Source organism: Prenolepis imparis, unplaced genomic scaffold, assembly GCF_030444845.1.
Source record: "Prenolepis imparis isolate NDT839.2.m4 unplaced genomic scaffold, iyPreImpa1.0 SCAF_10, whole genome shotgun sequence".
Lineage (NCBI taxonomy): Eukaryota > Metazoa > Arthropoda > Insecta > Hymenoptera > Formicidae > Prenolepis > Prenolepis imparis.
In genome coordinates, this window is record NW_028141168.1 from 4,307,907 (window position 1) to 4,322,595 (window position 14,689).

General features: G+C 30.2%; 1 protein-coding gene across 7 annotated transcripts; it reads left to right on the plus strand.

The window, feature by feature from the left end:
• The first annotated feature begins 1,286 nt into the window (after positions 1-1,286).
• Positions 1,287-13,666, plus strand: LOC145941530 (serine/threonine-protein kinase dyf-5). Of its 7 annotated transcripts, XM_083047644.1 has the most exons (12): positions 1,287-1,587; positions 1,666-1,871; positions 4,713-4,874; positions 8,286-8,569; positions 8,866-8,987; positions 9,066-9,278; positions 9,506-9,853; positions 10,112-10,276; positions 10,506-10,640; positions 10,721-10,999; positions 11,769-11,986; positions 12,639-13,666. In XM_083047644.1, the coding sequence occupies exons 4-12, from the start codon at positions 8,414-8,416 to the stop codon at positions 12,749-12,751; spliced, it is 1,749 nt and encodes a 582-aa protein (XP_082903770.1). In that variant the 5' UTR covers positions 1,287-1,587; positions 1,666-1,871; positions 4,713-4,874; positions 8,286-8,413; the 3' UTR covers positions 12,752-13,666. The 7 variants fall into 7 exon arrangements, with proteins under 7 accessions (XP_082903770.1, XP_082903773.1, XP_082903775.1 ...); XM_083047647.1 differs by lacking the exon at positions 4,713-4,874; XM_083047645.1 differs by lacking the exons at positions 1,287-1,587; positions 1,666-1,871 and adding an exon at positions 5,911-6,005.
• Positions 13,667-14,689: the final 1,023 nt, after the last annotated feature.

Below are 14,689 nucleotides of genomic sequence, written 5' to 3' on the forward strand. Positions count from 1 at the left end.
GCATCACACATCCCTTGTAAAATAATCGAATGGAATCCTTTTCGATTATAATAACTCATAGCATCAACTCTCGGAGCTGGAATTTCTATATGCATTCCATCAACTGTACATACCACGTCTGGGAAATCATTTGGTCCTCTGAGCTCGTTAAACTCTTGTCTTATATTTTGGAACTCTGTCTGATTTGGCCAGTATAAATGTTCATTTATCATATTACACAAAGCATTGCATACATCATAAAATACTTTATGTACAGTACTTGGGCTTAAGTTAAATAGATTGCTAACTTCCCGAAAAGAATCTTGATTTGCCAGTAACCACAAAGTTGATAATATTGCTTTTTCCAAAGATACATTAGGATGACCTCCATTATTATTATTAGATTCAAGCATAGGACCAACTGCTCTTCTGACAACCTAAAACAAAGCAGATATGAAATTTATACAATATTTATAAATTATTAAATTACAGATAGATAAATATAAATATATAAATGTAAATATATAAATATATAAATATAAATATATAAATATAAATATATAAATATAAATATCTAAATATAAATATATACACACAAACACAATACATATGTATAATAAATTATATATACATATATACATAATTATAAATATATTAATTATATAAATATAAATATATATATATAATTTATACATATGTATTGTGTATATATATATATATATATATATATTATTATAATTTAATTTTAAATTACAATATTTCTGATGTATATACTTACCTCAAAAGAACCTCTTGTGAGACGAAAATGTGATTTAAATGTTTTATCATGCATTCCAAAAATTGTATCACAAAAATTTTTTACTTTGTGCACTTCTATACGTTCCTGCTCCTGCATGTAGACAACAAATGGATGTAATGTGTACGTGTATACATTTAAAATGTCAATTAAATTAATAAATTAAATTAACTATACTAACATCATCCAATAACAGCAGCTCTTCATCAGAACTATCTTCTGATGATGAGTTAGAATCTGAGCTACTATTAATGAGATCCATAGCTTGATCAATAATGTTACATGAAATTAAATCTATTCTAAATCCATCCATTGTTTCTGAAAATTAAAATATTTAAATAAAATTTCTTTAAAGATATTAAAAAAAATTACGCACTCCAATTACAATCTGAGCAGTCAATTCACGCAGGTGATCGTTCGGTAAATGATGTCACGTGACTCGCAGATGATAGACGCAGTGGATGCGCAGTGGATGCGCTAATCGCTGCATAAACGAACGCACCCTTATGTGGCTTGCCCTTATATGGTATAAGGAGACAAGGTATGCTCGTCAAGCAGACCAAATTTGACTAGTTCTGCGCACATATGGCGGTGGAACATGTGAACCTCCATATTGAAAATTAAAGCAGTGTAACGAAGTCAATTTGTGATAACCTTTTTGTAAATAATGGTGGCATGTAGTGTCAAGATATGCAAAAATCGCAGTGAAAATGTTAAAGAAAAAAAAATTAAATTTTTTTCATTTTCCAAAAATCCTGAGTTTGCGTCAATATGGATGAAAGCCTGTGACAAGGAGGTTAACCTTAAAACTGGTAAATATATAAATTTAGTTTTATTATATATGAAAATTGTAATAGATAATACATTTTTTTATGTTAAAAATGTAACAGCACGCATATGTTCCGTTCATTTTCTACCCACATGCTACAAAGAAAAACCCAAATATTATGGAGATTATTCTCCAAAAACAGTAAGAAGTAAGAAGTCTCCTGCCTGATGCCGTTCCGACAGAAAATTTGTTTAATGATCGACAAGTTTTAAAAGAAATCAATAATAATGATTCTTCAGTCCATGTAAATATTAATAAAAACTCAAGGTAATTGTTTGTGCTATTATAAATGTTTGTGTTATTGCTAGTTTTTGGCATATTAATTTAGAAATAATATTTACTTTTTTAGACTTATTGTGTCAGTAACTGAATATTCCAGTTCAACTGAAATTGGTAGAGTTAAGTTTTTAAAATGAGTTAAAAACTTAAATCATTTTAATTATAAAATTTATAATATTTTTTAATTACATTAATTTATTAATTATCCTGTAAAATTAATGCCACGTTTCAATTACTGCGGATTTGGAGATAAAACGCTGATTGGCTGAGATATCAATATGGCCAGTCACTTGTTCCACTATCTTCATTGGTCAATTATTTTCATGCGCAAGAGCATACCTTGTCTCCTTATACCATGGGCTTGCCCATGTGCGGCGTTCGTAAAATAGCACGCTTGCTAGAGACTCTACAGACATCTATGAATAGACAACATAAAGAGCTCTTCTGAAAGATATCTTACAAAAAGATAACTTACTGATATCATTTTTAAGAGAAATTAATAAGGTTTTCAAAAGTTCTCTTAAAGAACTCTTCTGAAAGATATCTTACAAAAAGATAACTTACTAATATCATTTTTGAGAAAAATTAATGAAGTCTTCAAAAAGTTCTCTTAAAGAGTTCTTCCTCTCAATAATGCTCACTGGGATATTATTATGAGTACACAAAATTTAGATATTATGTTAAGAATGTTAATATAAATATTAATATATAATAGCAATGAAGAACAATATGAGAATAGTATAATGAATAAAATTATTTATATAAAATTATATATATTCATAAATAATAATTTCATTCATAAATAATTTGATTTTTTACAAGATATATATTATATTATAGTTAATAAATAAGAAACAGAACATTTTCTAAAGAAAAGTTAAAAAAAATACTTAATTATTCGATGAATGTCTAAATAAGATATTTTCTATTTCTTTTTGTAGAGACTATTATAATAAAAAATTTGAAAAAAAATAAATATCTTACAACTGGAAATTTAAAGGTTTTCTCAAACTATTTTAAATTAAAAATTGAAAAAAAAAATTTAAAAGATTATTACATATTTCTGATGTCATTCTGGTGTCAACGAAAAAATATATCATTTTTAAGCTTTTTCACAAAAATTGAAAAATCTAGACTCTCTTTTTGCAAATTAATAATTATTTCTCTAAAGTTTATGTTTTTTTTCCTCTTTAATATATAAGTAAAATTCCCATTAATTGAAAAATTAAACATGTGATAATAAAAATGTTGCTCTGGAATTAATAAAGATCTCATAATACAATATACTTGATTATAGCAAAATGTTTAAATCCATATATTATTTAAATTTATAAGCTAAAGCTAAAATATGTTTATTTACGTACGTATGGCTACATGACACAATTCCTATATTTATATTTTATATTTTATTCTTTTTATTGTACATTTACATATTTAACCTCTATTCCTATATAATATTAGGAATAGAAAGGACTCTAAGGCCCTGCGCACAATAAAGAAAATATTAGGAACAAATATTAAATATTAGGAATAAGAATTATTTTAAAATAATAAAATCGAAAAAACTCTGATATAAAAATACAAATTCGAGTATAAAGGACTAGTAAGAGCTAATAAACTACTAAGAGTTCTTTATACCCGAATTTGTATATTTATATAAGAGTTTTTTCGATTTTATTATTTTAAAATAATTCTTATTACTAATATTTAATATTTGTTCTTAATATTTTCTCTATTGTGCGCAGGGCCTAATATTTTCCCTATTGTACGCAAGGCCTAAAGGCCATTGCACGTACAAAAATTTTAGTCGTAATCGTAAAGCCGTAAGTAAAGCCTACGACACACGGTACGATTTTTCGTACTGGATTTGATAAGATTTAGTAAGATATTAGAAATCCTGCATTCTGATTGGTGCATTTTTAGTATGTTACTAAATCTTATCAGATCCAGTACGAAAAATCATACCGTGTGCCGTAGGCTCTAAGGCTGGTATTCATAGTCCGTTCTTATTTCAAGACCGTCTTAAGTAATGTCTTAAGATGCAAATACGGCTCTGTGATTGGTTAATCGCATCTTAAGATTGTACTTAAAGCCTAGTCTACAATGGCAGTAAGCAGTATAGAGTAAGCAGTAAGCAGTAAGCAGTATGAAATGGGAATTGCCCATTTCGTTACTCCCGGTCTTTACATCCACTAAAAACAGTATACAATGGCAATAACAAGGCTGTAGGAATAGAGAGTATACTGTTTTTAGTGGATGTAAAGACTGGGAGTAACAAAATGGGCAATTCCCATTTCATACTGCTTACTGCTTACTGCTTACTCTATACTGTTTACTGCCATTGTAGACTAGGCTTAAGACATTCTTAAGCCTAGTCTACAATGGCAGTAAGCAGTATAGAGTAAGCAGTAAGCAGTAAGCAGTATGAAATGGGAATTGCCCATTTCGTTACTCCCGTCTTTACATCCACTAAAAACAGTATACAATGGCAATAACAAGGCTGTAGGAATAGAGAGTATACTGTTTTTAGTGGATGTAAAGACCGGGAGTAACAAAATGGGCAATTCCCATTTCATATTGCTTACTGCTTACTGCTTACTCTATACTGCTTACTGCCATTGTAGACTAGGCTTTAAATATAAGAACCGACTATGAATACCGGCCTAAATCGTCCAATCACAGTTAAGCATTCTTATTACGTTATGATAATTCTTCTCTATGATTGGACGATTTGCTTACGGCCTTACGATTACGACTAAAATTTTTGTATGTGCAATGGCCTTTTACGATTACAACTAAAATTTTTGTACGTGCAATGGCCTTTACTAGCGTTGATTGACGATGCGACTACAACGTGGCGCGGCAGTTTGACTTAGCATTCGTAGCCATAGCGACCTCAAAGTATGGCCGCTCGATTAATAGTTTGTTGCGAATGACAGCTACGCAAGAAGATAATCAAGTACATGAAAGCCCAGGAATCTATTTTGCTCCGTGAGTACAGTCCCGATTCTTTTCGCACAATTAATGATAATGAAACACTTATTTCAGAAAAAGATATATTAATTTTCTAATATGTCATCTTTTGGTGATTTGATTTTGTTGTCGCGATCGCGCAATATTTCAGTGTCACTTGGGAACTGAAAGCTAACATTTCATGCGTTTGCATTAAATCGAGATACATAATTCCTTAGATCCATTTTGCAAATTGTGTATATAGTGCTAAATTTTACGCTATTTGTAAAGAAAATTTAAAAGAAAAATAAATTTAAAAAAAAGTAGAATTAAAAATTGTTATAAAAATACAAGCTTTGCTATAATTATTTTTTATATTATAATATATATATATATTTTTTGTATAAACATCTTTAGAAAAATTATAACAATATTTTTGAAATATTATAAAATTTGTTAAATTATATTTTTTTTTAATATTGTGAAATTAATTAAATTCACAAAATTCCTTGGATCTCTGTTAATAAATCAAAACTTGTATGTTTTTTTCTGTTTTCTTCTTGAAATCTATATTTCAAATTAGGCATTACTATATCATGATTACAGCAATGTATGTGCTAATATTATTATCGCAAGTAAATCCAATTTTCTTGAGATTCTACTATGTCTAAACACGAAGATTATTTTTATATATAACATTTACAACTTGAAAACTACTGCTATTACGAAATTTTTGTAGTTAAAAAAATTTTTTAATTTAATAGAGAATCTATTATTAAAATTATAATTACGAGACATATATAACATATAAATTTTTTTTTCAAAATATCAATTTAAATTTATCGAAATTCCTTTACTCCTTGAATTAGAATAAAAAATTATAAAACGGTTTTACGTTGGTTATTAGCGATCAGGTCGCGTAACGTCATTCGAGAAAATCTATATTCTTGCATGTCTGGCCCACACGAAGATTATTCGCATGCGACCGTAAGAAAATGCTAATCTCAGAGCGACATATATACGAGTTGGTGTCCTAGATTACGTTTACATGTGTCTTTTGCTCTATATGTCGTAGGTATTATTCGTAAGTCGTAGAATTGGGCTATCGTGTATATAACACGTGCAAAAGTAGTGTCGAGCGTGTTAGGATCGTGTCGTGCGATTTTCCAGGCAAGTTCAATGCGCACAAAAAAGCATGTGTCTAAAATAATTTTTACTGATTATAGTTCTTTATTTATTTATTCAGTCTTAAAATACGCGCAAATTCCACGAAGTTGCGTAAAACACTTTAAAAATCATACCTATAGATTGATGTGATATCAGATTAAGATTCCTTTGTCGTGAATGGTATAAAAGTTTCTCTACCATCTTGTCAACGGTGTCTTTGCGAGTCTTATGGCAGAATGCCGGTTATCAAATATTTATTTTACCGCTATAGAGTCAATACTCCGGATAACTCGCACCAAGTATTTATTTATACGCCAACGAGAGACTAAGTTTACTAACTCTTATTTTGCATTATAAGCCTTACTTATAGGTACGATAGGGGCTTACATAAACATCGGAATTTAGTAGTATTACTACTCATTCAAACTTAAACGCGCACAGTTTATAATTTAAATTTACATAATGCTTTTCTTGATTATAATTTAAAATAAATTGTAATAGAAAACTCTAAAGAGAATTTAAATTGTTACGAAAATGTAAATCCTGAAGAAAACTTTTATCGTGTTTTTGGAATAGTTTTCAAATATTCCATCAATAAAACGGGCAGAAAATATGTGTTATTTTGCAAATAAATCAACATATTAATGAATTGATTAAAGAAAAAAAAATAATAAACAAGCATATTTTAGGTTATTGATTTTCCTTTCACGTTCGCAGAGTTTTGCACTCATATTGAAGTCTCTCTGTTTCCTATCTGAATAAAACAATGATAAATTTTACTTTCACACTTTTATATCAAATAAAATTACATAACGAATCGATATAATTATTAATAATAATACTAATTATTATCCATTTCAAAGAATTTAACAATAAAAGATTTTATTTATTTGGGACTGGAGAACTTCTTCTCTTTTTTAAATTACACTATACAATAGTTTACAAAAAAAATTTTTTTTTTCATTATTTTAAACCAGACAAAATGTTTCTTATAGATTTTTGGATGCTGAAAAAACGATACCACAAGCCAATTTTTATTAGCACATCAAATTTCCGAAATAATTAAAGTTTAATATGCAAAAAATGGTTTTCTTGCGATATTTGAGATTTTTTTGTGGAAAAGATTAAACGGTTAAAAGTTAAGGTTAATGTTGTCTGGAAATTCTGATCAGATCCCACTCAACAATGTAACTGCAATATAACATGTCTTGTACGTAACAGTTACATTGTTGAGTGAGGAATTATAACATTGATGTTATGTTACTGTTACTTTGTGTTTACTGGGATGTTATGAATGTATTGTTCATCCCCTAAAAAATGCATTTTTTTTATTTCGATATCTTACTTTTCAATTATGTTAGGAAGGATTTAAATACAGAGTTTTGCTGAGATAGCAAATATTCCGCCTATGATGATGAAGTCATATAATTATACTCATAATTTGTAGTTTAGGACTATCGATACACATATAACAGTGCAACTTATCATGATAGATTCCACTAAATATATACATATTTATATATAGAATGTCTCATTTTACCTGCCCACCTTGAATTTTTCGAAACAAATGCATTTTCGAAAAAAATGTTCCAGTCAAAAGTTATACGATCTAAAGGAGAACAAATAATGATAAAATCAATTTTGGAAAAAATAATTTTTTTCCAAAAAAACTTTCTTCAGGAGCATCTCCATATAAGCAGTTCCCAGCTTTAATCTTTCATAACATGATTAAAAAAGTAAGATATTGAAATAAAAAATATGGATTTTATAGGGGATGAACAATACATTCATGATATTTGATCAGACTTTCCAGATAACGTTAATCTTTTTTACAAAAAAATCTCAAATGTCGCAAAAAAAGCCAATTTTACACATTAAATCTCAATTATTTTGGAAATCTGACCCAAGAAGAACAGAAAGTCAAAATGATGTCAATTTGACATTATATTGACTAAATTTGAACATAAATTTGATCCAAATTTGATCAATATGATGTCAAATTGACATTATTTTGACTTTTATTTGTTCTCCTTGGGGACGTGCTAGTAAAATTTGGTTTGCGGCATTGTTTTCAGCATCCAAAAATCTATAAGAAACACTTTGTCTGGTTTAAAACAATTTTTGGCTGTAAACTAGTGTTATTCTAGTAAGATTAATTATTCTAAATATATTTTAAAGATTACAGAATTATAATTTTTTATATACTTTATTAAATTTAGGCTTTAGAAAAAAGTTCTAAAAGTCAATAATTTTGTAAAACATCTTTAGTTTTTATGATTACAGTAGAGTCGAAGAACATGCGACGCTGCCGTTTCACGGCGGCGTTTAAATATGTTCTGGTTATAATGCTGAGATTCACTACATAAGAAGACGAGTGGTATAAAAATTTTCAAGGATTACGTAAGTGAAAAATGAATCGATATATAACCTTGAACCAACTGGGTGACGGAACCTTTGGTTCCGTCGTTCTCGGAGAACGCATTGATACAGGTGAGAAGGTAGCTATAAAGAGAATGAAGAGAAAATATTATTCTTGGGAGGAAGCTATGAATCTGCGAGAAGTAAAGGTACGCTTAAATTAGATAGTTACTTTTATTGCTTTGAAAAACAAAATTTTCTATAAACATTCACATTACAAAATGATATGTGTACAGGATAATATATAATATTCAGTGTTAACGATAAACGATATAATATATGTTGTGCTGAGATAATTAAAACAGTTGATTATAATATAATTTAACCACACACGTAATTAGGAAAATAATTCTTTTATTTTTTTCTGTCCGCGATCTCTTATTTTTCAATCAAATCAACAATTATTAACAGATAATTTTGATCTTTTTGACTTCTTATATTGTAGTCATTGAAAAAACTCAGTCACGCAAACGTGGTAAAGCTTAAAGAAGTTATACGAGAGAACGACGTTTTATATTTCGTATTTGAATACATGAAGGAAAATCTCTATCAATTAATGAAGGACAGGTATATATATATGGCAATTTACATTATACAGATGTTATTTTTGGGATCATATTTATACTCAAAACATTTGAATCACAGGGACAAACTCTTTCCCGAACCAGTAATAAGGAATATGGTGTACCAAGTATTACAAGGTCTCGCTTTCATGCATAAACACGGTTTCTTTCATCGTGACATGAAGCCAGAAAATTTATTATGTATGGGGCCCGAATTAGTAAAGATCGCTGATTTTGGACTAGCGAGAGAAATTCGATCGAGACCTCCGTATACGGACTACGTATCGACGAGATGGTAATAATTTTGCGATAGTATGGTTCCATTTGTAAAAAAACCTAGCTTGATCTTCAAATGACCTTGAAAAATAACCTTAGTTAAAATTTAAAGTTATTAACTTTTTTGCCCCTCGAAATCTTTTAACTTTTATACGAAGTGATTTTTCTGAGTTACAGTCATAGTTTTAGCAATATTCGGTTAGATTAATTAAATAAAATAAATACCCTGTATATATATATACACAGGTATCGAGCACCAGAAGTATTGCTACACTCTACGACTTATAACAGCCCGATTGACATTTGGGCGGTCGGCTGTATAATGGCCGAGTTGTACACGTTTAGACCTCTGTTTCCCGGAAAAAGTGAGATCGACGAAATATTTAAAATATGCTCCGTAATCGGGACACCTAATAAAGAAGACTGGCCGGAGGGTTACCAATTGGCCGCGGCTATGAATTTTAAATTCCCGAATTTTACGCGCACCTCCTTAGGTGTATTAATACCGAATGCTAGTCAAGAGGCAGTCATACTCATGGAAGATATGTTACAATGGAACCCTATAAAGAGACCAACAGCACAGCAATCGCTTAGGTATGTACGTCTTACATAAAATATTCAGTAAATCGTAAATCGTAACTAATTAAAAGAGAGAAGATAATTCTCTTAAAAAGAAGAATGAAAACGTAAAGTAATCAAAATAAATGTTTACTTAAATGAAACATTCAAATAATGCGTTATCGAAATCATCCTAAGTAGTAAAAAATTTTAACTATTATTCGTTATTTATTAAAATATTATTAATAAGTGAAGGTACTCTTTGTCAATAAAAGATTGTTGTCATGTCTTTAGGTATCCATATTTTCAAGTCGGCGATCCGCGTATCATTAATAGTAAAAAAATTGGTGTCGTATCTCAACGAGAGCTCGCCATGAACAAAATTAATCTTCCACCACCTGCGCCTAAACAATATAATTACTCTCAGGAAGACATTGTTAATAACGTAGTTCAATCCAGGTAAGATATATTCTATTTCTATTACGACATATATTAATAAACGAGAATTTTCGTGTACATTTTTAATTATTGCGTATATAAGTAATGATAAGTCTAAAATAAATATCACAATTTAAAGAAATATTCTATACTTTGAGTTTATAAGAAAAGAAGATTTTGATAAACATAGTTTCACACGAGTTCTATATGTTCTTAGATATTAAAATTATATATAAAATCCAATTTATAGAGCACCTGAGAAAATGGTTGAATCGCAGCAGCAGACGATTGCTTTGCCATTATTAAATCATAATAATCACAATAGTCACAAGCATGATAGTAACGCTTCCAAAGCCGATGAGGACGATTTTGCCGAATTTTTAGGGTAGGTTGCACGAATTTTCTAAGCGAATTTATGTACTAATCTTTTGCGATTAACTGACTTAATCTCTTTGATTATCTTAGGAGTAAAATTGTCCCGGACAATTCAAGCGCGATGCTCATCCCTGATCGCGTATATAAGGAAAATCGTGTCAATTGGAACGCTAACTATCAGCAACCCGATAATTTGAAGCATGGCAATGCTAATTGGTCTCTACCAGCGTGGAATGAACCGCCGTCGAGGATGTGGAATCAGTCAAATCAGTCCAATCAGATAAAAAATTCGCGCAAAGTCTCGGCGAAGCAACACTACCTCAGCGTGGCTCGGTATGTCGCAGGCCAGAGCACAAATTTGCCATCCAGGTATATAATGTTCCGAAAACCAGTCGAGAGAGTCCTTATCGCGTACACGATGTTGACAATCGGTCTCTTGGTATGGTCGCACATCAGACAGAACATATTTTCTGGATACCCGATAAATTTGCTCGAAATTGCGTCACTTGAAGAGAACTATTCCTTAACAATACAATCTTACGATACGATCGTTTGCAAATCGATTCATATTTTGGCTACTACTATGCAATATTTAACCGACATGTTGTCAAGAATCTCACTCCCGTTAAATATCTTTTTAAGCATCTCTGTATTTGTTGGATCGACTTGTCGAATTTCTTGGTTTACTCTCCATCTTATATCGAGACGCTTTCTATATCTATGTCAAACCTTGTTGATCCATTGTGACGAATATCTTGTAAAACGTTTCACAATAATGACGGATCTGCTGGACAAAACACGTTTGCTCGCATTATATGTGATCGACGCGTTGCGGTATATCTTTACAATCGTCATTCTGATCATCGAATTTTCGGCATTATGCTTGTCGCGTTCATTAAATGGCAGTAGATATGTACTAGCAATAAATGGAACGATTTTTTCTAACTAAATACATGAGACTAATAATAACAAATGTTTACTTCTCAGCTATACTGGATATTGTTGTGTAATCTGCAATGTATAATGTATATAAATTCAAAATAGACAATAAATCATCCATATCGTCTTCATCACATGATCTATATGCTGCTACTTATTGTCTACAGTTTAATGCTTTTCTTTATTATTTATTTTCAAGAAACGGAGATTCCGATATCAACCGATCGAAACTGCTATTAAATGGATTCATTGGTCAGACAACATCCAACAAATATGAGGACTTTACAGAGTCCTTTTGGGGATCTAGAAATAGTATTGAGAATCAAACAAGGCAGCATTATCTCGCGCGAAACCGTTATATTGCCGAACAAAACTTGAGATTACCTTATCCCAGCGTGTATGGGACTCAAAATATCAGTAAGTATTTTATACGCGTAAGTAACTTAATGCACTTCTCCCTTGCTTCAAGAGACTGCGCAATTTTTCTTATTAATCCCAGTGTGCATACCTTGATCCAAATAACAAATGCACGTCATTTAACGTTAAAATGACATCATTTTATGTTTGCTTTCTGAGAGGCAAGGGGATGGTTTGTTCTATCCCTGGAATCAGCAAGAAATTAAACATTTATTGCTCTTTCTTTGAATAAAGGAAGAGCAAAGTTGTGCTAACTTTAAGTTTGTTCTTTATTGCTGCACTGGTGAACTAGTGCACACTGGTGCAGTAAGTTAGAGTGAAACAAAATATACTTGTTTCACTTTGTTGATCCCTAAATTGCCTCAATTTATAGGAAAATATATTTTTTTCTGATTTCAATAAAATTTTAGTTTTTCAATGCTTGCCTTGCTTGAATTTAATTTATTTTACCTGCTTTTCAAAAATCAAAGATGATCTCTCTCTTAATTTTATTTATTATTTAATCAATCTCTGCTTTTTACTACTGAAAAGTGTATAAATTTCAAATCATAAGTATTCTAATTTTGGAAGTAACATTTTGAATAATGTCCTTTCTTCTTGAAAAATTCCTGCGAACGCCCTTAATTAGCTAACATCGATTTTTTTCCGATAGAACCTACCAATAAGCCTACGTTTCAACCAAACTTATATGGAAACGTTTTCAACACGAAAGCCAGTGGCGGACCTTATGGCCGAACGGACTGGGCAGCGAAATACCTCAAATGATCATTGTAGAAAGAGATTCGTTTTTTTCCCCTCTTTTCATATTGATAATTTATCATAGTCGCCTTTTTTCTAAGTGAATTTTAACTGTGATAGAACGACCGTTGTCGTTCCATAGTGTCAGGGATGCGGGTAAGCAAAATGCGTCCCTTTTCCTGTGTTTTGCGATTTTATTAAATGAAATCGCTTGGAATTAAACGGAGACGAGACAAGAGCGAAATATATAGAACTGGCATCGTATTATCGGGGATTTCAGCATTTTCATGTATGTGATGTGTTGAAATTTAGGAGCCAATTATAGATTGCTATAAGTCGTCCATGTTAATTGATCATGTATGAAGAAGTTTAATTTTTTGAGAAACCAATAATTTTCAGAAATAATTCGCTATGCAAGATATATATATATATAATTCTATAAGATATACATTATATTGTGTACATGTATGCGTGTTACATATACACAAACACATGTATATAGGATATATATTTTCACTTATATACAGGGTGTCTGGTAATAACTGATTTGTTTAAATTAATTTTTTTTAAATTATTGCGAACATCGCAAAACGGTAAAAAGAACTTACTATTCGGTTTAACTCGCTTATTTACCTGAACACAAAAGGTGATACAATTATTACCGGACACCCTGAATATATAGTTTGTATATTAATAAACTTTCTAATGTGGCGTGATATGTGCGACAGTTGATCATAATAGCACAACTCTCGATAATCAAATTCGGGAACATGTGATTATAGAATTATATAAAATATTATAACATGAAATGAAAAAATGATCGAGAGTTGCAAAGCATGCCAATCGGTTTAGAAAATCAACGTCAAAGTGTCACGCCATATTTGATACGAATGTACACAAATATTATATTATTAGAATGAGAAATATAACATATATAACGAACAATGTCTTTTTTTATTATACATATGCATTTCAACATCTTTATGTTTTTTCGTTCTATCAGAGCTAGACTATCATTTATTATCTTCAAAAATATTAATGCGGCTCTTGTATCAATTTTTTATAAGTCATAATGTAAAAAAATTTTATCTCAAATAATAAGAAACTTTAAAAGAAGGGTCCCAGGTTCGAATCCAGTTCGAGCTTAAACACCCCATGCCTGCTTGGAAAATATGATTGTGGAAGAAGAATTGGAGAAGGAAGAAAAGAAGCATAATTTTAAAGGAAGAAAAAGAAAGAAGGGGAGGCAAAGACAGGTGAGAAGTAGTAAAAAGAAGGAGAGAAGAGGAAGCAAGAAAGGAAAAAAAAAGAAGAGGGAAAATGTAGGGTAGAAGAAAAGGAGATGGGAAAAAGGGGGAAAGGATTAAAATGTGTAAAGTCTTTTAAGGCCAGGATGCAAGAAAGGAAGTAATGAGATTATTGTAAAAGATTTGAGTACTCCTTGGTAGGTTGAGTTCCTTGGTAAAAGCGCCGTATAACCCTAGGGGATCACTATACTCAATATTATATGTATATATTATAAGAAACTTTAAAAAAGGTAAGTGTAAATATACGAGTTTAAATTAATGCTCTTAAACAAAAAATGTATAGTGCTGATAATTTTATATGAATTGCAAGGATACTCTCTTTTGAAAAATGTACTTATTCATTTGATCTTACTTAAATATGTGCATTTTCAAAATTTATAGAGAAAGGTTAAATATATAAAAAAAAAAGAAGATGCTTTACTAAAAGTTTCTTTTACTTTATATGACATAAGAATAAAATGTTTATACACATTATTCTTAAGATATCGTATTAATTATGGGGCGTTTTTCTTTTGAAGTTGTACAAACAAGGAAGGAGATATAGTACATCAAGCGTATAATTATTTCGAATACACTCTGTATAACTATACATATATAAATTTTTAGAATAGTCGATATATTGACTATGATAATAATGCGCGTATTATACATCAAACCA

Coding starts and splice junctions, on each gene's coding strand:
- LOC145941530 (XM_083047644.1), top strand. CDS start 8,414: ATGAATCGATATATAACCTTGAACCAACTGGGTGACGGAACCTTTGGT. Junction 8,570..8,865: donor TGAATCTGCGAGAAGTAAAG/GTACGCTTAAAT, acceptor CTTATATTGTAG/TCATTGAAAAAACTCAGTCA. Junction 9,279..9,505: donor GACTACGTATCGACGAGATG/GTAATAATTTTG, acceptor ATATATACACAG/GTATCGAGCACCAGAAGTAT.